At 49.7% G+C, this 23,335-nt stretch overlaps 1 protein-coding gene across 18 annotated transcripts in view; it reads left to right on the plus strand.

Annotated features, from left to right (window-relative positions):
* The window catches only part of AFDN (afadin, adherens junction formation factor), a 111,964-nt gene that overhangs the window by 58,328 nt on the left and 30,301 nt on the right, over positions 1–23,335 (plus strand). For 12 of the 18 annotated variants that reach the window (XM_069599354.1, XM_069599366.1, XM_069599358.1 and 9 more), the window contains exons 9-21: positions 465–559; positions 1,240–1,502; positions 6,545–6,614; positions 7,838–7,956; positions 10,524–10,585; positions 10,689–10,894; positions 12,768–12,788; positions 13,513–13,658; positions 15,559–15,653; positions 15,987–16,252; positions 18,098–18,241; positions 19,521–19,719; positions 21,860–21,963. In XM_069599354.1, coding sequence (XP_069455455.1) covers positions 465–559; positions 1,240–1,502; positions 6,545–6,614; positions 7,838–7,956; positions 10,524–10,585; positions 10,689–10,894; positions 12,768–12,788; positions 13,513–13,658; positions 15,559–15,653; positions 15,987–16,252; positions 18,098–18,241; positions 19,521–19,719; positions 21,860–21,963 — 1,790 coding nt within the window. The remainder of the gene's footprint in view (positions 1–464; positions 560–1,239; positions 1,503–6,544; positions 6,615–7,837; positions 7,957–10,523; positions 10,586–10,688; positions 10,895–12,767; positions 12,789–13,512; positions 13,659–15,558; positions 15,654–15,986; positions 16,253–18,097; positions 18,242–19,520; positions 19,720–21,859; positions 21,964–23,335) is intronic. The other 6 variants (XM_069599360.1, XM_069599370.1, XM_069599371.1 and 3 more) reach the window with 1 other exon arrangement.

The raw sequence follows: 23,335 nt of genomic DNA on the forward strand, positions 1-23,335 counted from the left end.
CCAGGAGAGGGCTCGCATTTCCCTGGGTCTGCCCCTGGGTCCGGGATGGGGCTCGCGTTTCCCCGGGTCTGCCCCTGGGTCCGGGATGGGCCTGCGGGCTGTGTGCTGGGCTTGCGGGGCAACGGTCAGTCTGGAGGCACCCTGTCTCCTCCCTGGTCTTCATTCAGGACCCGATGGGTCCAGGACCCTGTGGCCGGGAAGCGCTGTTTATGCGGTAAGCAGCTTGGCAGGAGCGCTGGTGCTGGTGCCTTGCAGTGTAATAAGCAGAAGCTGATACGCTCATGTCTTCATCCAGCTAGTTAAACTGTAGGATGTAAACCTGGGGAGTTCTTTGAGAAGAAACCCTGGGAACTGAGTGGTTCTGAGTGGTTGTCTTTTCAAGGATTGCCCCGTTTGCTTGTTTCAAATCACGTGGCGAGAGCCTTGTGATTTGACTCGCAGTGAAGCCTGTTCTCCTCCCGCAGACGGTTCTGACTCCAGAGACAAGCCAAAGCTCTACCGCCTTCAGCTCAGCGTCACCGAGGTCGGGACCGAGAAGTTCGACGACAGCTCCATCCAGGTGCGTGGGGGGGTGGGCGGGGCCGGGGTGGGGCCGTAGAGACAGGCAGCGTCTGAGCTCCTGGCTGCGGCATGAGCGTCGGTCCTCCAGCGCCCCCAGGGCCCTGGCCTGCTCGCTTTTCTTCAGGACCCGGGGCTGCTTTTATAGGGTGCTTCAGGAGACAGTACGGGCAGGCGCGTTCCCGGGGCCCACACGCAGTGGGAGGCAGGTATCACGCCTGCTCGGCACGGCACTCGGGCTGGACTGGGCCAGGTCCTGGGTGTCTGTGCGTGAGGACGTTCGGCCCTTGCCTCTTGGGGCCAAGCTCGGCAGGCTGTGCTCTCTCTGCTCTCATTTCTCAGCTGTGGAGCCACGGGGCCGAGGACCCGTGTCCTCCATCCTGCCCACAGCAGAGCACTCCAGCGATCCGCCTAGATAGATCCATTATCATCTCATAAGCATGTGAGATGACCATATGCTTTTTAATGTACCTTGCATCAAGCTTCTGGAAGCTAAAAATGAAATAGCTATTTGACAGTATTTATTACTTTTTTACTATTGAGGGAAGTTCCCTGAAACCACCCAAAATCCAGAGTTTATTAGGTTATATTTATCATGAAAGGGGGACTCTAGAGTCTTAAAATTCAGTTTTAAATGCTCTTTGCTTGATGGAAGTTCCTTGGATTTTCCTTCCTTCCCAGTTGTTTGGTTCAGGCATCCAGCCCCATCACTGTGACCTCACGAACATGGACGGGGTGGTCACGGTCACGCCGAGGAGCATGGACGCGGAGACCTACGTGGGTGGGCAGCGCATCTCGGAGACCACGATGCTGCAGAGTGGGGTGAAGGTGCAGTTCGGGGCGTCCCACGTGTTCAAGTTCGTGGACCCCAGCCAGGACCACACGCTCCCCAAGAGACCCGTGGACGGGGGCCTGACCGCGAAGGGCCCCAGGCATAAGTCTGGGTAAGAGCGCTGGTGCCTCTGAGGGTTCCGGAGAGCGGGATCGTGCCGGAGCAGATGCGAGTTAGCCGGGGACTGTGTTTTGCTGTCTTTCAATTTCTAATAATTCAGAATTCACCATCTGTGGTTCAGGCTGGGTTTGGGTTCGTTTCAGAGAAGAAGAAAGGAAGGTCTTGACTGCGTCTTGAAATTGGAAGTTGTGGCTGGTTTTTTTAATTCTTTTTAAATTTTGTGTTTTACCTGATACCTTAAAGCCGTACTTTGAGTTAGAGTGTTCTGAATCTGGACGACTAGGCTGTTGTTGGGTTTTGTTGCGACGCAGGAGCCACTTGTGTTCCTAGTGATAGAACGGGGGTCTTCTTTAAGGGACTTGCGGTGCTGTGGCTCCCCCTGGCGCCTCTCTGAGGACCTGCGACACGGGCCTGTCGCAGGAAAGGGCGCGCTCACTGCCTGCGGGCCGGGAGGAGGGCGTCCTCTCTGACAGTGACTGTTGTCAGCCAGTGTGCTGGCCCAGGGCTTCGCTGCTTCTGGTGTTCAGGCTGCTGGGCGGGGGTCCCGGGCCAGCAGGCGCATGGCCTGCCCCGCGGTGTCGCGGGCCCGCCCTGGAGCCTCCCAGGCCGCTTCCAGCCGTGCCTGGGCCTTCTGTCTCCCACGTTGTCTCCTGGCCGCTCCTCGGCGGGGGATCCAGCCTCTGCCTGCTCTCTCCTCGCCGCGCCTCTTGTCTGCAGCTGGGCTGGCTTCTAGGCGTTGTGCTGTCTCCCTTCCGATGGTGTTCACTGTAGCATCCCTGTCGCAAACAGTCCTGGGAGCTTCTGTGCCCTGTCAGTCTCTCGGTCTTGCTCGGATGTGCGTCTGTGAGAGCTCGGCCTCCTGCTGCTGTTCTGCCGCAGAGGGTCCTGCTTTGTGGGGCTGCAGTGTCTTGTCTAGTCACGTCTCCGGATGAGCCAAGATCGTGTCAGGGTGGTGCCGCTGTGGAACTCGATCACTAGTATCTTTCTCCTGCGAAACTAGTGGAAACAGCTTAGTAGTCGATTATACTGGTACTTATATGTACATCCATAACTAGCTGTCGCACCCCACAGCTCTGTTCATCTGTCCATGGACAGCCAGGAGGTTTCCCTGTCCCAGCGATGAACGTCAGGGCACCTGTGTCTTTTCAGTTTTGATCTTCTCAGGGTATATGCTCAGTAGTGGGTCATGTGCTAGTTTTATTCCTAGATTTTTTTTTTTTAAGGAATCTCCATCAGTTTGCATTCCCACCAACAGTGCTAAAGGGTTCTCTTTCCTCCACCCCCTCTCCAGCGTTTGTTGTTTGCAGAGTTTTTGAAGACGGCCATGCCAACCCTGTGAGGTGACGCCTCTTTGTGGTTTGGGCTTGTGTTTCTCTAATAATGAGTGAGGCTGAGCATCTTTTTGCGTGTTTAATAGCCATCTGTATGTCTCCGTTGGAGAAGTTTTTTTTTTTTTTCCTGGTATAGAGCTACATGAGCTGCTGGTATATTTTGGAGATTAATCCTTGGTCAGCTGTTTCATTTGCTATTATTTTCTCCCATTCTGAGGGTTATCTTTTCACTTTGTTTATAGTTTCCTTTGCTGTGCAAAAGCTTTTAAGTTTAATTAGGTCCCGCTTGTTTATTTTTGTTTTTATTTCCATTCCTCTAGGACATGGGTCACAGAGGATCTTGCTGTGATTTATGTCAGAGAGTGTCCTGCCTATGTTTTCCTCTCAGTTTTATAGTTTCTGGTCTTTCATTGGGTTCAGTTCAGTTCAGTTCATTTCAGTCGCTCAGTCGTGTCCGACTCTTTGCGACCCCGTGAATCGCAGCATGTCAGGCCTCCCTGTCCATCACCAACTCCCAGAGTTCACTCAGACTCACGTCCATTGAGTCTGTGATGCTATCCAGCCATCTCATCCTCTGTCGTCCCCTTCTTCTCCTGCCCGCAATCCCTCCCAGCATCAGAGTCTTTTCCAATGAGTCAACTCTTCTCATGAGGTGGCCAAAGTACTGGAGCTTCAGTTTTAGCATCATTCCTTCCAAAGAAATCCCAGGGCTGATCTCTTTCAGAATGGACTGGTTGGATCTCCTTGCAGTCCAAGGGACTCTCAAGAGTCTTCTCCAACACCACAGTTCAAAAGCATCAATTCTTCGGCGCTCAGCCTTCTTCACAGTCCAACTCTCACATCCGTACATGACTACTGGAAAAATCATAGCCTTGAGTAGTTGGACCTTAGTAGGCAAAGTAATGTCTCTGCTTTTGAATGTGCTATCTAGGTTGATCATAACTTTTCTTCCAAGGAGTAAGCGTCTTTTAATTTCATGGCTGCAGTCACCATCTGCAGTGATTTTGGAGCCCCCAAAAATAAAGTCTGACACTGTTTCCACCGTTTCCCCATCTATTTCCCATGAAGTGATGAGACCGGATGCCATGATCTTTGTTTTCTGAATGTTGAGCTTTAAGACAACTTTTTCACTCTCCTCTTTCACTTTCATCAAGAGGCTTTTTAGCTCCTCTTCACTTTTTGCCATAAGGGTGGTGTCATCTGCATATCTGAGGTTATTGATATTTCTCCCGGCAATCTTGATTCCAGCTTGTGCTTCTTCCAGTCCAGCGTTTCTCATGATGTGCTCTGCAGATAAGTTAAATAAGCAGAATAACAATATACAGCCTTGACGTACTCCTTTTCCTATTTGGAACCAGTCTGTTGTTCCATGTCCAGTTCTAACTGTTGATTCCTGACCTGCATACAAATTTCTCAAGAGGCAGGTTAGGTGGTCTGGTATTCCCATCTCTTGAATAATTTTCCACAGTTTATTGTGATCCACACAGTCAAAGGCTTTGGCATACTCAATAAAGCAGAAATAGATGTTTTTCTGGAACTCTCCTGCTTTTTCCATGATCCGACGGATGTTGGCAATTTGATCTCTGGTTCCTCTGCCTTTTCTAAAACCAGCTTGAACATCAGGGAGTTCACGGTTCATGTATTGCTGAAGCCTGACTTGGAGAATTTTGAGCATGTGAGATGAGTGCAATTGTGCGATAGTTTGAGCATTCTTTTGCATTGCCTTTCTTTGGAATTGGAATGAAAACTGCCCTTTTCCAGTCCTGTGGCCACTGCTGAGTTTTCCAAATTTACATTGGGTAGAATGGACATTTTAGCTATATTAATTCTTCCAGTCCGTGAACACGAAATATCTCATATCTTCCATTTATTTGTGTCTTCTTCCATTTCTGTGATGAATGTCTTAAAGTTTTCAGTGTATTTGGTTTTTACTTCCTTGGTTAAATTTAGGTGTTCTCTACTTTTTGATGCAGTAATGAATTGGAATTGTTTTCCTAATCCCTCTGACACTGTTACTAGTGTGTAGAAACACGTGCTTTTTGGCTCTGCAGGTCTTCGTTGCAGCACACGGGGGCTTCTCTAGTAGTGGGACACGGCTTAGTTGCCCCGCGGCACGTGGGGTCAATCTTACTTCCCCAACCAGGAAGTGAACCCACACCACGTGCATTGGAAGGCAGCCTGTTCACCACTGGGCCACCAGGGGGGTCCCATACATGAATGTTGAGTTTTGTCAAATCTTGTCCTGTGTGTGTTGAGACGATCATGTGATTTTTACCCTTCCTTTTTTTGTTAACGTGGTGTACCACATGGATTGGCTTGTGAGTGTTGAACCATCTGGCATTGCTGGGATCAGTCACTGTTATCTTGGTGAATGAGCATCTTACTGTATTGTTGAATTGGGTTTGCTGATGTTTTGTTGAAATGTTTGCGTCTCTGCTCAGTGGGAATGTTGGCTTGAAAGTCTCTTTTCTTGTGGTATCCGTCTTGTTTTTGGCATCAGGGCGATGGTGGCTCGTAAAACGAGTTTGAAAGTGTCCCCCCACCCTCTTCTGTGTTTTGGAATAGTTTGGGCATTTGTGTTAACTCTTCTTTAAATGTTTGGTGGAACTCACCAGGGAAGCCATCTGGTCCTGGACTTCAGTTTGTTGGGAGGCCATTGGTTACTGATTCACTCTCCTTTCCAGTGATTAATCTGTTCAGATTTTCTGTTTCTTCGTGCTTTAGTCTCGCGAGATTTTGTTTCTAGAAGTTTATCCATTTCTTCCGGGTTGTCCAGTTGGGGCATTGTTGTTCACGGTGGTGTGTTCTGATGTGTCTCTATGTGTTGACTGTAGTGTCTTCTCTTTCATTTCCAGTTTACTTGAGTCCTTTCTCTCTCTCTCTCTCTCTCTCTGGGTCAGTCCAATGGGAGGTCTGTCTGCTCGTCTTCTAAAGGAGCCGTCTCTTGGGGTCTTGGCTGCTCTCTTTCAGTCCCTCCAGTTGACTTGAGTCCTCTCTCTCTCTCTGGGTCAGTCCAGCGGGAGGCCTGTCTGCTCGTCTTCTAAAGGAGCCGTCTCTTGCGGTCTTGGCTGCTCTCTTTCAGTCCCTGTCTCGGCTATCTGCGCTCGGGCTTCGTTTGCTCCTCTTACTCCGGTTCCTCAAAGGGTGCCTGACGTGTGTGTGCTCTTAGCTGCTGACCTGGGCTCTCTGTCTTCAAAGCCTTGGTGGTGGGGTGCCCCCCGGACATCTCAGTTGGTGTCGATGATCTGTGCAGGGTGATGGGTCTGGTGCTGTGTCGATGGACCCATGTGTTCATCTCGTCTGCATCCCTGAGCACCATGCCATCGTGAGCTCTGCCATCACGTCATGATCGGGTCACTTTGTAATTGTTCACATACCCAAAATGCAGTGCAAATGGGTCCATGTTACACTGGAAAATTAAGAAACTCACACAATAGAAGAGCTCCTTTTTTTCTTTATGATTTTTTTCAATTTTGTGTTCCTAGTTTTAAAAACTCCTATCTTGAGAGCATTCAGTACGTGTTGGAAAAAACAGTTCATAAAGTTAGTATAGTTATCTTTTAGTCATTAGATTCATAGTCTGATAGTAAAGTGATTTCTTGAAGATCTTTGCACAGATATTTAACAATTTGTACTATTAAGAAGAGACTGCCTCTGATTTGAGAGCTATTAATTCTGTGGCTTTCTTGTTTTATCTCAACAGAATTGTTCAGGAGACAACTTTTGATTTAGGAGGAGACGTTCACAGTGGAATGGCCTTACCAGCGAGCAAGGTAGGTGCTTGTCCGTCACCGATAGGACCGTGTTAACGTGGCAGGGCGGCAGTGGTGAACCTCTGACGACACCCGCAGGGAAGCGTGGTGCAGGCTTTGCGGGGCCTGTGTGCGGGCAGCCTGTGTCTTGTGGTCCGCGGGAACGGCCGCAGAGGCCAGGAGCTTGTGCTTTTTCTCCAAGTGGTGTGTCCCAGGCTTGTCCTCTAGGACTGGACTCCGTGCTCAGATCAGGTCACCCCAGAGGTCACGACTGCTGCGCTTGTGACCTCAGCTTGGTCCCAGCTCCCGGCCACCTCCTCCTCTCTGCAGGCACCGCCCTTGCCCGGGACCCTTCTCTCCTGCACCATGCTTGCTCTGGGTGGCAGCCTGCTGCCGGGGAGAGGCTCCCCCACCCCGCCTCGACCTGGGCCTGAGACGGCAGCTGCTGCTTTCTCTGTAGTTGCTGTCTTGCCGCTGGTTCCTGGGGTGGGTTGGTTGGTGGCTGAGACACGGGGAAGCTGGGTCTCTCCACTTCCCTGTCATTGTTCTATAACATAAAAGTTGTACTACACGCTGTTTACAACATGCAGAAAAGTGTCTTTTCAGAGCAGGCTGTGCAGCCACGTTTGGGGGTGACGCAAGGAGTGGGAGGTGCGTTCCGCGCAGGGTATGTCACTCCCTGCTTGGCGGGCTCCGTGCCTGCGCTCAGTGCCTACAGGGAGGGCACTGAGAAGTCTGGCAGAGATTTTTGCTACAGTGAACTTTGCACCTGAATGTGTTGGTCTGTTCTGATGGTTCTCTGAGCGTTGGTCGCCATCCCCACTAGCCTCAGGCTGCTGACAGTGGGCACTGCTTGGAGGGGTTTCTGTGCCCCACGTGGGTTGCCCTGCGGGTGTCCTTTCCTTGTGTCGATCAAGGGCAGGACATGAGCCAGTTTCTGCACTGAGTTCTCTGTTGGGGTTTGCGCTGTCATGAGTGAGCTTGCACATCCTTCCTTAAAACAAGTAAAATAGAGACCTGCCTCTTCACCCCGCGCATGTGCTCTCTCTGCTGTGTCCTGACCCGAGAAGCGCGTGGGGTCCAGATGCCGCAGGGGCCCTCTCTGCCCAGGACATGGGCTCTGAGTGCTCGGGTGCGCGGCTGTGGCCCCTCTCCCCGGCCCCCGCCCGCATCCCCTGCGACACCAGGTGTCACACACGGTTGGCCACATACTCTGTTTAAGCGCCTATGTCTCCCCGGCTCAGAGCGCCGCCAGGCTGGACAGCGACAGGACGCCGTCCGCCTCCAGCACTGCCGAGCGAGGGATGGTGAAGCCGATGGTCCGCGTGGAGCAGCAGCTGGACTACCGCCGGCAGGACAGCAGGTGGGGCAGGGCCCTGGGTGCCCAGGGCTGGGGCGGGCACAGAGGGGCTGGGTCAGGGGTCCGCTCTCGAGGTCCAGCTGACACCTCTGGGATGTGGGCAGGACCTTACGGGTACTTCCTTTTCATGTCACCGAATTAAAAAAGAAAATGCTTCATTGACAGTCGTATCCCTCACTTTATACCTCGACCACGTCTAGGTGAAGTAGGAGACTGAATTAAAATGTTGCTGTTAAATATGGTAGCTACTCTGTAAAAACAGGAGAAAGGGAATTTTTAGAGGATTTTAATCATTTGGTAATTTTTATTTTTAAACAAGCCTAGTCATTTTACCCATATCTAGAAGAAGTGGCGTTGAAGCTGCGTGTTCAGGGGTCAGAGTGCCCACCTGCCCTTTCCCTGCTCCAGTGACTCTGACAGACGAGATGTCGTTTCTGCTGCGGGTGTTGTTCTTGCTTAGATCCTTTGAACAGAGAGCTTGGAGCTTTTCTTCCTTCCTTTTCTCAGGGTTTCTCAGTGTGCGCCACCTTAATAAGTCGGGGTTCCGTTTCCCTGTGACTGGTAGCGTGCCTCGGTGTGGGAGGGCAGATGGCTCGGCTCGGTGCTGAGATGGAAGCAGGGGGCATCGTTTGACTCTCACCATCACCATCAGCAGTGGGCCTCAGGTTGCTGATGGAGCCCTTCGGACCGCGCAGCCCCAGCCACCAGGGCATTAGCCGGGGCTGCTCGGGGCCCAGTTGAGCGACAGGCTGCAGGTGCAGTTCTTACATCTTGCAGCAGAGGGCACTGTGCCTCCTAAGATGTTAGTGACATTCATCCCAGTCATTAAATCTGTAGACTCATATGGGAACCTCATGTTTTTACTTCGTTTTTATTGTCTGCTTTTGGTTATTATTCAGTATTTTTTTGTGAATTTTTTATAATTACAGTATAAATTATATTTCAGGTTTTTTTTTAGCTATAATAATGAGTAGTCTGCTTTCTGTGTCCATGCTTGTTTTTGGCAGCATGTTATAGAGTAAGATGTTCAGGATGCTGAGTTAGTACTATGCGGAGTACCTCCGTCTGCTTATAAGGTGATCGAGGTGTATGTATAGTGGTTCTTAGCCCACAGATATTTGAAGAAGCAAATAACTGATATGGGGCAGGGGAAGATTGATGGGCATAATGTCTTCAGGATATGAAAAATTAATAAGTATACACAGTTAATAAGTAAATGTAGTATAATATGGCATCAAAATAACCATGTGATGATTAATTGTATGTTAGGAATTATTTTTTCTATGAGCATATATCTTAATTAAATTTTTTTGCAAGGGCCTTTGTTTTGGCAAGACTTATTAAACTTCTCCTTGAGATGTAAATCTATGTCACTTTGTGGATATGAAGACGGTAATGAAAACATGGTTCTTCCCATTCCAGTCTCTCGTTTTTCACATCTGCAGTTCTCTTCACTGGTTTAGTCATAAAATCTGAGAGGCTTAATCAGTGAATGATTTAATGCTAATTTTAGTCAAGGAAAAAATCTTTTTGAACGATGGGGATAACTTTTAAGCATCACTGACACATTTTTTTAAATTTTTCAATGAGAATTTAAGTTCCTTATTTTTATTAGATTTGTTGAAGTGATAAAGCATTAAGAAAATTGGTAAACTTTACCCAGCTTCATGTTGTGGGTGTTAAATTGAAAAATAAGCGCTCTGTCTGCAGTTCTAGATGCTTACAGATACGGCAGTGCAAGAAAGACGTGTTAAGAACAGTTGAGCTTTTGAATAATAATCTAAGAGCATTTTTATACCTAAAGCATGGAGTTAAATCCAAATTAATGAATTATAGGCTGGGTAATAAATTCGGAAGCACATAATTTGGTGAAAAGAAGGTTTTTGTTTTTGCTTTTGACGTCTACAGTAGCTTGAATGGATTCCTGTTGTATCTTCCCCTTACTCGTCTTTGGTGCGCGGAGAAGGCGAACTTGGCAGGATGAGACTGTTGCTGGGGCTGCTGCGGTTCTCCGAGCCGGCCCATAGCCCTGTGGTCAGCTGCCTCAGTCACCCTGAGGTGCCGTCGCTGTGCGTCTGAACAGATGCTGACACAGCGCAGCTGCGGGCCGCACTGGCAGGGACCGCCCGTCTGACTTGACCAGGAGAGGCAGGCAATGTCCGGCTGTTAGGGCGTTTTTCCCTCTCTTGTGTGAGAGCTCAGTTTCAAGCTCAGAGAGCTTTAGACTTTCTCTTTGTCCCAGTGGTGTCTGTCACTGTTACTCGAGCCATCGTGGTAGCGGGTGCTCGGCAGGCCCATCTCTACGGTGCAGGGTGTCTTCATCAAGAACAGACTCGTGGTTGGCTGTGTTCTCCTGACAGAAGCAGATACTCAGGATCTGACCCGTGAGCAGCCGGGCTAGGATGACCCCCAGTTCCCTCTCCCACATACTGGAATAGGCTCCACGTGAAAATGAGCCAAGACTGTATGCAGTATTAACTTTTAAAAAATAGCTGCAGAATCCACAGTTTGTTGGGGTGCTGTTAGCTAGTGTGACCTGGTTTTAAGAGACGGCCACTTTGCTCTTTCAGAACTCAGGATGCTCCCGGGCCTGACCTGATTCTGCCTGCAAGCATTGAATTCAGGGAAAGTTGTGAGTAATTTCAGAGTCCACTGGTAGTGAATTATTTCTTATTCCATTTTTCTTCATCTGAGTTTTCATGTCTCTTTTTGTCTGCTTTGAAATCTTTTCACAGCTGAAGATTCATTTTTATCTGCCATTATAAATTACACTAACAGCTCCACAGTCCATTTTAAGCTGTCACCCACGTACGTGCTATACATGGCGTGTCGGTATGTATTGTCCAGCCAGTACAGACCCGACGCCAGCCCTGCGGAGCGCACGCACAAAGTCATGGCCCTCGTCAACAGGATGGTGAGCATGATGGAAGGGGTGATCCAGGTAAGCGCTGACGCAGGGCCGCACCAGCCCGTGACTGGCGGTAGCGTTCAAATCAGCTGAGTTAGTTGCTTTTTTTTTTAACGTTTCAGATTTGCTTACATGCTTGACTTTATCCGAATAATTTTTTTTCTAAAGCAAAAGTTGTATAAGGATTCAAAACTGTATAGCTTTAAAAGTTGAAATGCAAACCTTTCTTTTGTTTTCTTTCCTACAAAATTTAAGGGAAGGGAAAGTTAGTGTCACACAATGATCGCAAAAAAGACCCTTAAAATTATACTAGGTGCGAGAGGGCATTGAGAATTAAAAAATAATTCACGTATTGTAAAATGAACTGTTACAAAGTGAGTAGCCGGGTCGCATTCAGGGCCCTCAGTGCTGTGCGGGTGCCTTTTCTTGGCTCCATGGGGTCCCTGTCCCTCCTGACAAGACCCCTCACCCACCAAGCAGTTCCCTGCATCACCTGCCCCACGGGTCCCTGACGACCACCTGCAGAATCTTTCAGTTGCTGTAAAAAAGGACTCGCTCTTTGACTGTGGCCCCACCAGGCTGCTGGTAGTTGGCCTCTGGGTTTCTCATCGTGGGCGTAGGTATCGTGGACGTGATGACATTTCTCACTCACGATGAAAATCAGGCTCAACTTCTTTCGTAAACCAGTTTTCAAATTTCAGAAAATTAGCATGTTCTCTTGGTGGAATGGTTTGTTTCCTTTACTACTGTTTGCCTACAGTTGATAAAATTGGCATAACACTTTTTCACACTTAGAGATAACTTGAAGATTTATTCTTTAAAGTCCTTAAATTTACAGACTTCTAAAAACGTTTTCCTAAACCACGTGTCAGCATTATTCAGCTGTGACACTCTAGGTACGTGATCTTAAGCGACACAGTTAGATGATTTGGTTGCTTTTTTCCTGTCAGGATAGTTGGAGGCAAGCTAATCTTTTCATCCCCTCAGAACTGTCATAGAAGGCTTTTTTAACATTTTCAAAAAAAGGTTTCTCCTGTGTGAGTGGTTAGCCTGTGACTCTGAGGAGTTTAAGAGTCCTTCCCCTGAGGGAGGAAGTAGATCAACAGGAAGCTCTTCTGTTTGGGCACGATCGTGTTACTCCTGTGATTTTATACACAAACGTGGATTTCCTTTTCAGCTGTTGTTCAGAGCTGCTGTCTGTCTCCCTCGTGCTTGGATTTCAGATTATGAAACTCCCATCAGCAGACACTTGGGATGGGCTTATCTTACTGGAACTGGCAGTGAAATCACATTATTAAGGCTTTCATACTTAAGATCTAGGTTTAGTGTGTGATTGAAAGAATCTTGAATTTTAGGGAGGAATTTTAGAATAATTAAAAATCTTTATAAGAAACCTACGTGGAAAAAGCAGTTTGCTCCTTTGTAGTATAGAAATAATACAAGTTTTTGATACATTTTAGAGTTTTCAATGCTTAGTGTTTTTGTTGGTCTTTCCTGTGCCTTCATCCTCACTAGCTGGTCCAGGGGAACAGACTCTGAGGTCATGGACACAGGGCTCACACACACAGGGCTGCTCAGGGACGTTAGGAAGCCCGTTCTTTGTAAATCTTTCAAGGAAATTGGTGTATTCACTTGTTCATTGCAACATCTTCTATACAGAGAAAGTCTAGGAACTCCCTTAGTTTTTGTGCCAGTGTTAAGAGGAGGAAGCCTCCCCCTTTATGCCCTAGATTTCCCGAGCTCCTCGCAGCCACAAGGAGTGTGTAACATGGAATAGCGTAACTAAATGTCGTGCCCTCATGTCGTGCCTTCATGTTAGTGTTTTGATTTTTTTTTAACGATCATGACTGTTTACGAGTTTCTTTCTCTCGTTCTGCTTGGTTTCCCCTCGTCTGTTTTTCTCCAGGAAGTAGACCAGGTTGATCAGGTAGGACATACTGCTGGGAGCCGATCCTAGCTGTGTTGGCTTAGCTGAGTTTCTCATGCTGCTTCCATGTCAAAGTACAAAACAACTGGACTGAGGCTCATAACACTCATTCAGCAGCTGGAACATGCAGTACTAAAATCCTTTTTTGACTGTGCAACCTTTATCAGCATTTCATAACTTTTGCTTAATGCACTTCAGTGTGGATATGAAATGACAACAGTTCTGTTTCTCCTCTTTGTTGTTTATCCTTGGTTCCTATTCTTTGGATCTCATCTGAGGTTGCCTGGCCTGCTCATGTGGTCGGGAGATGACGCGATAGATCAGTACTTGATACCAAGTTGCTTGGTGTCCTTGCCAGTGACTTCGAGTATCAGGGTGGCGGTGGGTAACCATGGATACGTGTGTGTGTGCGCGTCACAGATTACCAGATACAGTGCAGCCTCCAATTCGGTGTTGGTATTGATGGCTCTTTTCTGCACTGGTGCCATAAATTGTTGCTCACTAGAGCCATGTGTCTGTACCTGAATCCTGAGAAGTTGCAGTGGGGCTGACTGCCCATTGCTGCATCTGCACCCAAATTCCTCTGCAAGTATCTGGTATCTGTGCTCAGTGCCCTGGCGAGAATGGGGAGGTACTGGTCTATCTTCGGCAGCTTTTCAGGAGCATTCCTTTCGTCTGTGCTGTTTGTCCTGTGGCTGCTTACGGAGCTGCCTTCTGTCTGCAGAAACAGAAGAACATTGCAGGGGCCCTTGCCTTCTGGATGGCCAACGCATCTGAGCTGCTCAACTTCATCAAGCAGGACCGAGACCTCAGTCGGATCACGCTGGATGCACAGGACGTCCTGGCGCACTTGGTCCAGATGGCCTTCAAGTGAGAACCCACGTCTGTGAAGCCTTCAATCACTCTTTCTCTTTAAATCTTCAGAGCTCATTCTAAAGATTTTTATTCACCCTAACCGAAGATAGATATCAAGAAGTGTCAGTGTTGTTCAGTTGCTAAGTCATGTCTGACTCTTTGCCACCCCATAGACTGCAGCATGCCAGGACTCCCTGCCCTTCACTGTCTGCTGGAGCTTGCTCAAACACCTCATGACCATTGAGTCGGTGATGCCGTCCAACCACCTGGTCCTCTGCCACCCCTTCTCCTCCTGCCCTCAGTCTTTCCCAGCATCAGAGCCTTTTCCAGTGAATTGGCTCTTCGCATCAGGTGGCCATTTGAGTTTCAGCTTCAGCATCAGTCCTTCCACTGAATGCTGCTGCTGCTAAGTTGCTTCAGTTGTTTCCGACTGTGTGCAACCCCATAGATGGCAGCCCACCAGGCTCCCCCATCCCTGGGATTCTCCAGGCAAGAACACTGGAATGGGTTGCCATTTCCTTCTCCAATGGCATGAAAGTGAAAAGTGAAAGTCGTTCAGTCATGTCCGACTCTTTGAGTCCCTGTGGACTGCAGCCCACTAGGCTCCTCTGTCTATGGGATTTTCCAGGCAAGAGTACCGGAGTGGGTTGCCATTGCCTTCTCCACTCCCACTGAATATTCAGGACTAATTTCCTTTAGGATTGACTGGTTGGATCTCCTTGCAATCCAAGGGACTGTCAAGAGTCTTGTCCAACACCACAGTTCAAAACCATCATTTCTTCAGTGCTCAGCCTTTATGGTCCAACTGTCACATGCATACATGACAGCTGGTAAACCTTAGCTTTGCCTGTACGGACCTTTGTCAGCAAAGTAATGTCTCTGCTTTTTAATATGCTGTCTAGGTTTGTCATAGGTTTGCCTCGAAGGGGAAGTGTCTTTTAAAATTTCATGGCTGCAGTAACCTTTCACAGTGATTTTGAAGCCCGAGACCAGATGTCATGATATTACTTGTTTTTTGCCTTTTTTTTTTCACTTTATTTCTAATTGAAGGATAATTGCTTTATAAATAATGATTTGATTTCTGCCATACATCAGCATGAATTAGGCATGGATGTACATGTGTCCCCTCCCTCTTGAGATCTTAGGTTTTGAATGTTGATTTTCAAGCCAGCTTTTTCACTTTTCTCTTTCACTCTTACCAAGAAGCTCTTTAGTTCCTCTTCACTTTCTGCCATAAGGGTGATATCATCTGCGTATCTGAGGTTATTGATATTCCTCCTGGCAATCTTGATTCCAGCTTGTGCTTCATCCAGTCCAGCATTTCACATGATACCCTCTGTGTAGAAGTTAAATAAGCAGGGTGACAGTATACAGCCTTGATGTACTCCTTTCGCAATTTGGAACCAGTTTGTTTTCCCATGTCCGGTTCTAACTATTGCTTCTTGACCCACATATAAGTAAAGTAGTCTGGTGTTCCCATCTTTTTAAGAATTTCCCACCGTTCACTGTGTTTCACACAGTCACATAGTCAGTAAAGCAGAAGTAGATGTTTTTCTGGGATTCCCTTGCTTTCTCTATGATTGAATGGATGTTCGCAATTTGATCTTTGGTTCCTCTGCCTTTTTCTAAACCCAGCTTGTACCTCTGGAAATTCTCAGTTCAGGTACCATTGAACCCTAGCTGGAAGGATTTTGAGCATTACTTTACTAGTATGTGAGCACAGCTGAAGCATAAATAGCTACACGCAGAATGTGTTGGTTTAATAAATTGAGCTCAATTAAGTATGAAACCTGAGAGGAAAACCATTACATAGATGTTGTACATGGGAAATATTTCTAAACAGTACATACTGTTTTACCTGTGTGATAGTAGCAGGGCGTCACGCTGAGGTTATTAAAACTGTCAATGTTTTCAGGTACCTGGTTCACTGTCTGCAGTCAGAGCTGAATAATTACATGCCCGCTTTTCTGGACGACCCTGAAGAGGACAGTCTGCAGAGACCAAAAATAGGTTAGGCCTTTCTCTTTCTGCTTCAGCCCCTCCTTCCCACCTCTGCATTTACCTTCATTTTAATATCCGCAGTCTGAGGGGCGCTCGCCTCAGCGTCCGTGGTCTCAGGGGCGCTCGCCTCAGCATCCGCGGTCTGAGGGGCGGGTGTGATCAGAGTCCGCGGGACGTCATCCTGGTGTGGCGAACCCCCTTGTGTTCCATACAGGAACAGCTCTCATCTTGGGGGCCCTGCTGGGGCTCTCGGTCGGTGCGGTGGACACCAGCGTGTGGCTGGACGGGCAGGTGTCGAGCAGAGGGGGGCGGCCGCTGACCACGAGCCCTCTCCCCTCACAGACGACGTGCTGCACACGCTCACGGGCGCCATGTCCCTGCTGCGTCGCTGCCGGGTCAACGCCGCGCTGACCATCCAGCTCTTCTCCCAGCTCTTCCACTTCATCAACATGTGGCTGTTCAACCGGCTGGTGACCGAGCCCGAGTCGGGGCTCTGCTCCCACTACTGGGGCGCCATCCTCCGCCAGCAGCTCGGGCACGTGGAGGCCTGGGCCGAGAAGCAGGGCCTGGAGCTGGCGGCTGACTGCCACCTGAGCCGGATCGTGCAGGTGGGTGGGACCGGCATTGTGGCCGCGTGGTCCCCAGCATCTCTGACTCCCCCGGGGCGTCTCGGCCCCTCCCCGGGGTCTTCACATGCGCTTAGGATGAGACAGTGGTGTACCCCTCTGTTGGCCACTCTCACAAGGTACAACAATCTGGTAGCTTAAACAAAAGAAGCACTTTGTCCTGGAGGCTGGAGGTCTGAGACTGAGGTCGGGGCACAGTGGTTCCCAGAGGGAGAGCTTTTCGGTAGCTCCCGAGCCTTCCACTGTGGCTGCTGGTCTCCAGCATCCCGCCTGCACCTCCGTCTTCAGGAGGCCTCTCCCAGGCCACATCTCTGCCCCAGCCTCCGCCTTTCATAGGGACCCCAGACCTACTGACTTCAGTTAACTTGATTCCTTCTCTCAAGATCCTTTCTCAAGATGAGGTCACAGTCCGAAGTTTACCCCAGGTTTATCCCCTGAGTGTTGGGGTTTCACAGTGTGAATTTCAGAGGACACAGTACAGCCCGTAACAGGTGGTGATCAGCAGAATAAACACCTGGAACAGTGAGGCATGTGTCATGAAGCTACATACACAGAGAGAAACTCTGATTTTAAAATGGATGATAGCTGGCACTTTAAAAATACGGAGAATAGAATGGGTAACCAACAAGGCCCTCCTGCGGAGCACAGGGAGCTCTGCTCAGCATCCTGTGCTAGCCTAAACGAGGAAGGGATTTGGAAGAGAGTGGATTCATGTGTGTGCATAACCGAATCCATTTACCGTGCACCTGAGACTCAGACAGCACTGTTAACCAGCTGCACTCCAGTGTGTGTGACACAGACAGTCAGGGCTGCAAGCTGGGCAACCCCAGAGCAGAAGCCTGTAGTAGAAACACAGATGAGAGAGAGGACTGTGCACACCCCCCTCAGGAACTCGTCACGTCACAGGAAGAGGGTAGGAGCAGCAGAAGGGACACGGGACGCACGAGAGCCTGGTCCTCGCGGCTTTGCCCACCCTGGCGCTTTCCTGGTGCTTGGAGGCTAGACCCTGGTGCTGTGCAGTTAAGGGAAAGCGTCCCTGTAGCCTGTTTTGTTATTTTTAGTGTGTAATTCTGTATTTTTTTTCTCAGTCTCTTAAAGAGATACAGTGTAGAGCTTTCTGCCCTTTTACTTTGATTGACTCAGCTAGTTATTAGAAAGGTCATTACAATGTGATTTTATTCAGACCTTAGTAATGGTAATCTGGTTATATAAGTGTTTAAAGTTTCTAGTGAAGTCCCTCAGCTGTGTCCGACTCTTTGTGACCCCATGGACTGTAGCCTACTGGGCTCCTCCGTCCATGGGATTTTCCAGGCAAGAGTACTGGAGTGGGTTGCCATTTCCTTCTCCAGAGGATCTTCCCTACCCAGGGCTCGAACCCTGGTCTCCCGCAGTGTAGGCAGGTGCTTTACCGTATGAGCCACAGGGCTTTTAAAATGCTTTTTGCACATAAATTATTGGGTCTTACTATACATACAATTTTAATAAAAGAAGATCCCCTGGAGAAGGAAATGGCAACCCACTCCAGTACTGTTGCCTGGAAAATCCCATGGACGGAGGAACCTGGCGGGCTACAGTCCGTTGAGTCACAGAGTCAGATACGCCTGAATCTGTGGTGCACACACATGAGGTTATCTAACACCTGTAACTAGACGGTGCTTTGAGTTCAACTTGACACATATAGGTAATGGGAATGGAAATGTGTTTTCTTAAAAACACCCTGCATTTTAAAGTCAAATTAGCAAGTTGCTTCAGTTTCACAAATATTCCCTAACAGGGACTATCTATGAAACACTTTCAAATCGTGGTTTTCCTGCTGCTTGTTCACAGGCCACCACTTTGCTTACGATGGACAAGTACGCACCTGATGACGTTCCAAACATAAGCAGCGCCTGCTTCAAGCTGAACTCCCTGCAGCTGCAAGCCTTGCTGCAGAATTACCACTGTGCGCCCGACGAGCCTTTCGTCCCTGCGGTGAGTGGGGCGCCAGTCAGCACGCATCACGTCTGTGCAGGAAAAGCAGAAGGGATCGAGAAAGTTTACGCAGTCGTCTTCCAAGGTCACTTTTGCTGTTGACATTTGTAGGAGTTAGGGTTCCGTGCAAGAAATAGAAACCACGTAAGCGTTTTAAGTAGACGGGGATTTAATGCAGGGAACGAAGTTCTTGGAAAGCCAGGGCAGGGAGTGAGGAAGTTGCCCTCACCCTGAGTTTGAGGGCTCAGCGCTGTGACCCGAGACCCCAGGGCCCCTCACGTCAGCAGCCAGCAACAGGGCAGGGCCTCCCCCGGGGCTGCCTCTCAGAGCTGTGCCGAGGTGCCTGCCTGAGGAAATCAGATCCTCACGCACAGCCGAGTCTGCTGTCCAGAGATCCCTGCAGAGGAACAGAGAGCACAGAGAAGCGTGCGCGGTGCAGCCGGCTCTTCGTGAAATGCCGCCCGAGCTCAGCCCCGCGGGAGCAGCAGCTGGACGCAGGCATCCTGGGAGTCGAGTGTGCAGGGGACCCGATCCCACGGATAGCTTCACCTCCAGTGCTGAGTGTTTGCCGACAGAAGGCAGGGGCCAAAACCCAGAACCCACTGTCCCCAGACAGACTGGGTCACAATCCTGAAAGGGGGCCTGATGTGGCTGCATGTTGGGAGGGGGCCGTGACCACACAGCCCCGCAGGAGGGTAGAGCTGCGGTCCACACTCTGGGCTCAGGGACACAGGAGGCCCCAGGGAGAAGAGGACAGGGCAGGGAGGGCAGCTTCTCTGGGTGTCGTTCTGTCCCCTCCCTGGGGTGAGGAGGGAGTGTTCACTCTGTGAACTGTCCTGTAAGTACATAATCTAGTAACTGGAAGTTCTTAAGCAGAAATCACCTGTAAACCCATCATAAGGCAACAACCTCTACATAACCTGGGAATATGTATTTTTTTTAATAAAGTTATCAGCAACTCGATGTTTAAACAATGTGTAAGGAAAAATTATTTTTGAAAAGGAAAAAGACCTTCTTGCAATCAAACAATTTCTGTTTAGAACTACAGATGTTTATTCACAAATTCATAGTATCTTTAGCGCAAACAGTGGGCGTGTGTGCTGTGCCAGTGCTCGCTTGCTCCCCAGGCCGGTCTGAGCTGCAGATGGACTGGCTTCCCCTCCGGGAGGCACCCTGTGTGTGTGTGGCCACACCCCGCGTGACCAAGCGCGTCTGGTCGTCACTGGCCAGCCACACCGCGTGCCGAGCGTCTCCCAAGCCCACATCTGTTTCTGAGCAGGACCTGATCGCGAACGTGGTGGCCGTGGCTGAGAATACGGCGGACGAACTTGCACGCAGCGACGGGCGGGAGGTGCGGCTGGAGGAGGACCCTGACCTGCAGCTGCCCTTCCTCCTGCCCGAGGACGGCTACTCCTGCGACGTCGTCAGGAACGTCCCCAGCGGCCTGCAGGAGTTCCTGGACCCTCTCTGCCAGAGAGGTGGGTCGCCTTCCCAGCCCGGGCGTCTGCACTCCCTGCATGACAGCGGGCCTCGTGCTCGCTGTGTGTTGACATGTGTCAGGCCACCCCATGTGTGCACGCCCGGTGCGCTTCTGGGAAGGTCGGGGCCCGGGGAATGGAGGGATGCGGTCGGTGGTGACGTGGGGTCAGAGCCAGGCATAGTGCGGCCACCCGGGGCCTCTGCTCGCCGGCCCTGGCGCTGTCCTCTCTCCAGTTCTGTGTGCGCATGGGACTCCGTCCGTCCCGTGTGTCGGTGCCACCCAAGCAGAGCAGGCAGCAGCAGGGCCAGACAAGCCCCCAGCCTCCCGTCACTCTGACCTTCCACCGGGCGGTGGGCGCAGCCAAGCCAAGTGCCCCCCCCCCACGGTTGTCTTGAGGCCGGAGTGGAGCCCCGTGGTGCTGCAGCGCAGGGTGAGCCCGTGCGTGTGGTGAGGGCGCGCACACTCGATGCAGCAGCTCGTTTCCCTGGGTCTGTCTGCCTTTGTGTGGTGTGTGTGGAGGACACGTTTCAGAGGTTTTGCAGCTTTAGTTCCAGACCACGGCAGTGAGTGTTGTAGAAAATCAAGTCACATCAAGGTTTTGGTTTCCCATTGTGTGTGGAATTAAAGTTTACACCAAGCTGCAGTAGACAAAACAGTAGACAAATTGTCTACAAAACAGTAGACAAATTCCTTTATTGCTGGGCTTCCCTGGTGGTCCAGCAGTTTAGAATATGGCTTGCAATGCAAGGGACAACCCCTGGTTCGATCCCTGGCCTGGGAATATGCCACGTGCCACGGGGCCCGCAAGCCAGCAGGTTGCAACCACTTTAAGCCCCCAAGTCTAGAGTCCGTGCTCTGCCACAGGAGAGGGCACTGCAGTGGGAAGCTTGCATACTGCAGCAAAGAGTAGCCCCTGCGTGTTGCAAGTAGAGAAAGCCTGTGCAGTACCAAAGACCCAGTGCAGCCAAAATTAAAATTAAATATTTTAAAATACTTTATTGCTAAAAAATGTTAATCACCACCCAAGCCTTCAGCAAGTCTTAAGTCATCAACATTTCAGAACCGTGATAGTTATGATTCCCTAAAACAGCGGGGAGAGAAACAAAGGGTAGCTGATATTTCAGCAAAACTGGATTGAGACAGTGACTTTTAAAAAAATGAAAGGCTAAAACGAGATAAAATTCATTTATGTCGTTATTATAATTGAGTGTTTGTGACATCTTTTTCTCATCTACCACAGACAGCCTCATAACTGTCCTGAGTTAGCCAGGTGATCCTTGCAGGGGGCGGGGGTGCAGCGAGGACCCCCGTGGGACAGCCAGGACCCCCGGTGCCAGGGGCACCCAGCATGCAGTGTGCTCTTCCTAATGGACAGCTGGTGCTAATAAGACCGCTTGAGAGAAAAGGATTGTGTTTGTTTGTGATACAACTTTGTCACAAAATCTCTGAAAGACCCTGTAAGATCTGACAAGTGAGGGATGACGCAGGCTCAGTCTTGTAAACATGTCAGTAGTCCCTGTTGAAAACATTAAAGATGTTCTTTAAAATGTTGTCATATTTTTCGAAAAAATGTAAATGTGACCTCTAAGGAAATGACAGAGAGGAGTGAGGAGGCCCCCTTCCCCAGGATCATTGTTCCCCTGGAGTGAATCACAGACTCTGGGGGCGAGCCTGCCCACAGGCTTCTACCAAAGCTGCCTTCTGGTCCCTCTGTCCTTCCCTTCTGTCTGTCAGGGGTTCTCAGCCTGGCTGAGGAGCTCCTAGTTGAGCGGAGGAGACAGATCTGCAAGGAAGCATCTCGGCGAGATTCTGGTAACTTCTCATAGACGTGAGGAAGAAAGCTGTCCCGGGTGAAGAAGAGGGAACAGCTGCGCTTTTCTGCTTGGTGTTGGAATTACATGGGGCCAAAACAAATAGATTTTAATCACGAATAAAGCTGATGCAGACGTTTGTGTACAGGTTCTGTGTTCAGATGAACAGGTGATGTTAGATGTCTGCTAACTCACTTTTCGCAGAGAGTGAGGTCGTAGCCTGGAGACAGCCAACCGCGGCTCTAGGGGAGCGCCGTGCGGTCGGCGCCTTGTGTTGCCTGACGTGGCAGCTTTTCACGCTCACAGCCTGCCTGTTTTTTTCCCCAGGGTTTTGCAGGTTAATTCCTCACCCACGCTCCCCGGGCACCTGGACGATATACTTTGAAGGCGCAGATTACGAGAGTCACCTTTTGCGGGAGAACACAGAACTGGTGAGTACCGTGAGGTGGCAGGCGGGCCAGGGAAGGAAACTTGACTCCTTTCGGTTTGAAGATGCCTGGCTGTGTCTGTGCAGTTTCATCTGTAAACAAACATTGCTTTTAAGAAGACGCCTGTTGGGGACTTCCCTGGTCCCCCAGTAGCTGAGACTCCCAAAGCAGGGCACAGGTTCAGTCCTGGTCAAAGAGTTCAGATCCCAGAGCCCACACAGAGAGGCCAGAGGGGAACAATGATGCCTGTTGATACCCGCAGTTAAACCTCACACGTATTTTTAAAATACATTACTATGGCAATCTTAATGGGTTTTATTAGAAAAATTTTTCTGTGTTAGAAATATTTTCTATTTTCTAGTCAATTCTACCTCGTCTTAGTGAAAGTGTTAGCTAAGCTCAGTCATGTCCGACTCTCTATGACCCCGTGGACTCCAGCCCTCCAGGCTCCTGTCCACAGAACTCTCCAGGCAAGAACACTGGAGTGGGTAGCCATTCTGTTCTCCAGGATGTCTTCCCAGCTCAGGGATTGAGCCCACGTCCCCTGCTTTGCAGGCTGATTCTTTACCATCTGAGCCACCAAAGACGCCCCTGCCCTATCTTAGCTATGTGAAGGTGAAGGTGAAGTCGCCCAGTCGTGTCCGACTCTTTGTGACCCCGTGGACTATAGCCTACCAGGCTCCTCCATCCATGGGATTCTCTAGGCAAGAGCACTGGAGTGGGCGCCAGGTACCAAATCATTCTCTGATGTTTTATCTCTCGGTGAAAGATTGGCCAGTCCCGTTAGTGTTTCCTGGCTCATAGATTTTAGGGGAAACCTTGCCTTGCTTCCTGCAGAGAGTTTTAGACTAGAAAAGGAGCTTCGCCATGTCTTAGAAAGGGATGTCAGACCAGAGTTGTCTTTTCCTCCGCACACTGCACGTCAGCCCAGAGGACACAGGCGAGTCAAGCCTTTCCTCTGGGAGCGTCATTGTTCCGTCTCATTCCCCTGAAGTGTAACTGACTCCTAAGCCACTCGAGGCTTCAGAGGAGCCCAGCAGGTGTGGCCGCCTGTCTGGCAGGTAACGGTGGACGGGGGCCAGTGTGTTCCCTGCAGGGACCATGGTTAGGGGCTCTTGGCTATGAAGAACGACCACGAGTCTTCTGGAGCTTTAGAAGCTTCCTGTGGTGACCTCCTGAATTATCCATGGATCACTCAGAACCACACACCTGGTTCTCACCTAGTTTCTAAGAAGACAGATCACGTGAGGAGGCAGTACTTAAACGTAAGGCAACGGTGGATGTGTGTTTTGTTTATCAAATCCAAAGCAGTTGTTTTTGCTCAGTAGAAAAACTGAGCGGTTTTGGTTTGCATTTGAGCATCTCCAAGCTTGCC

This window comes from Ovis canadensis, chromosome 8 (assembly GCF_042477335.2).
Source record: "Ovis canadensis isolate MfBH-ARS-UI-01 breed Bighorn chromosome 8, ARS-UI_OviCan_v2, whole genome shotgun sequence".
NCBI lineage: Eukaryota > Metazoa > Chordata > Mammalia > Artiodactyla > Bovidae > Ovis > Ovis canadensis.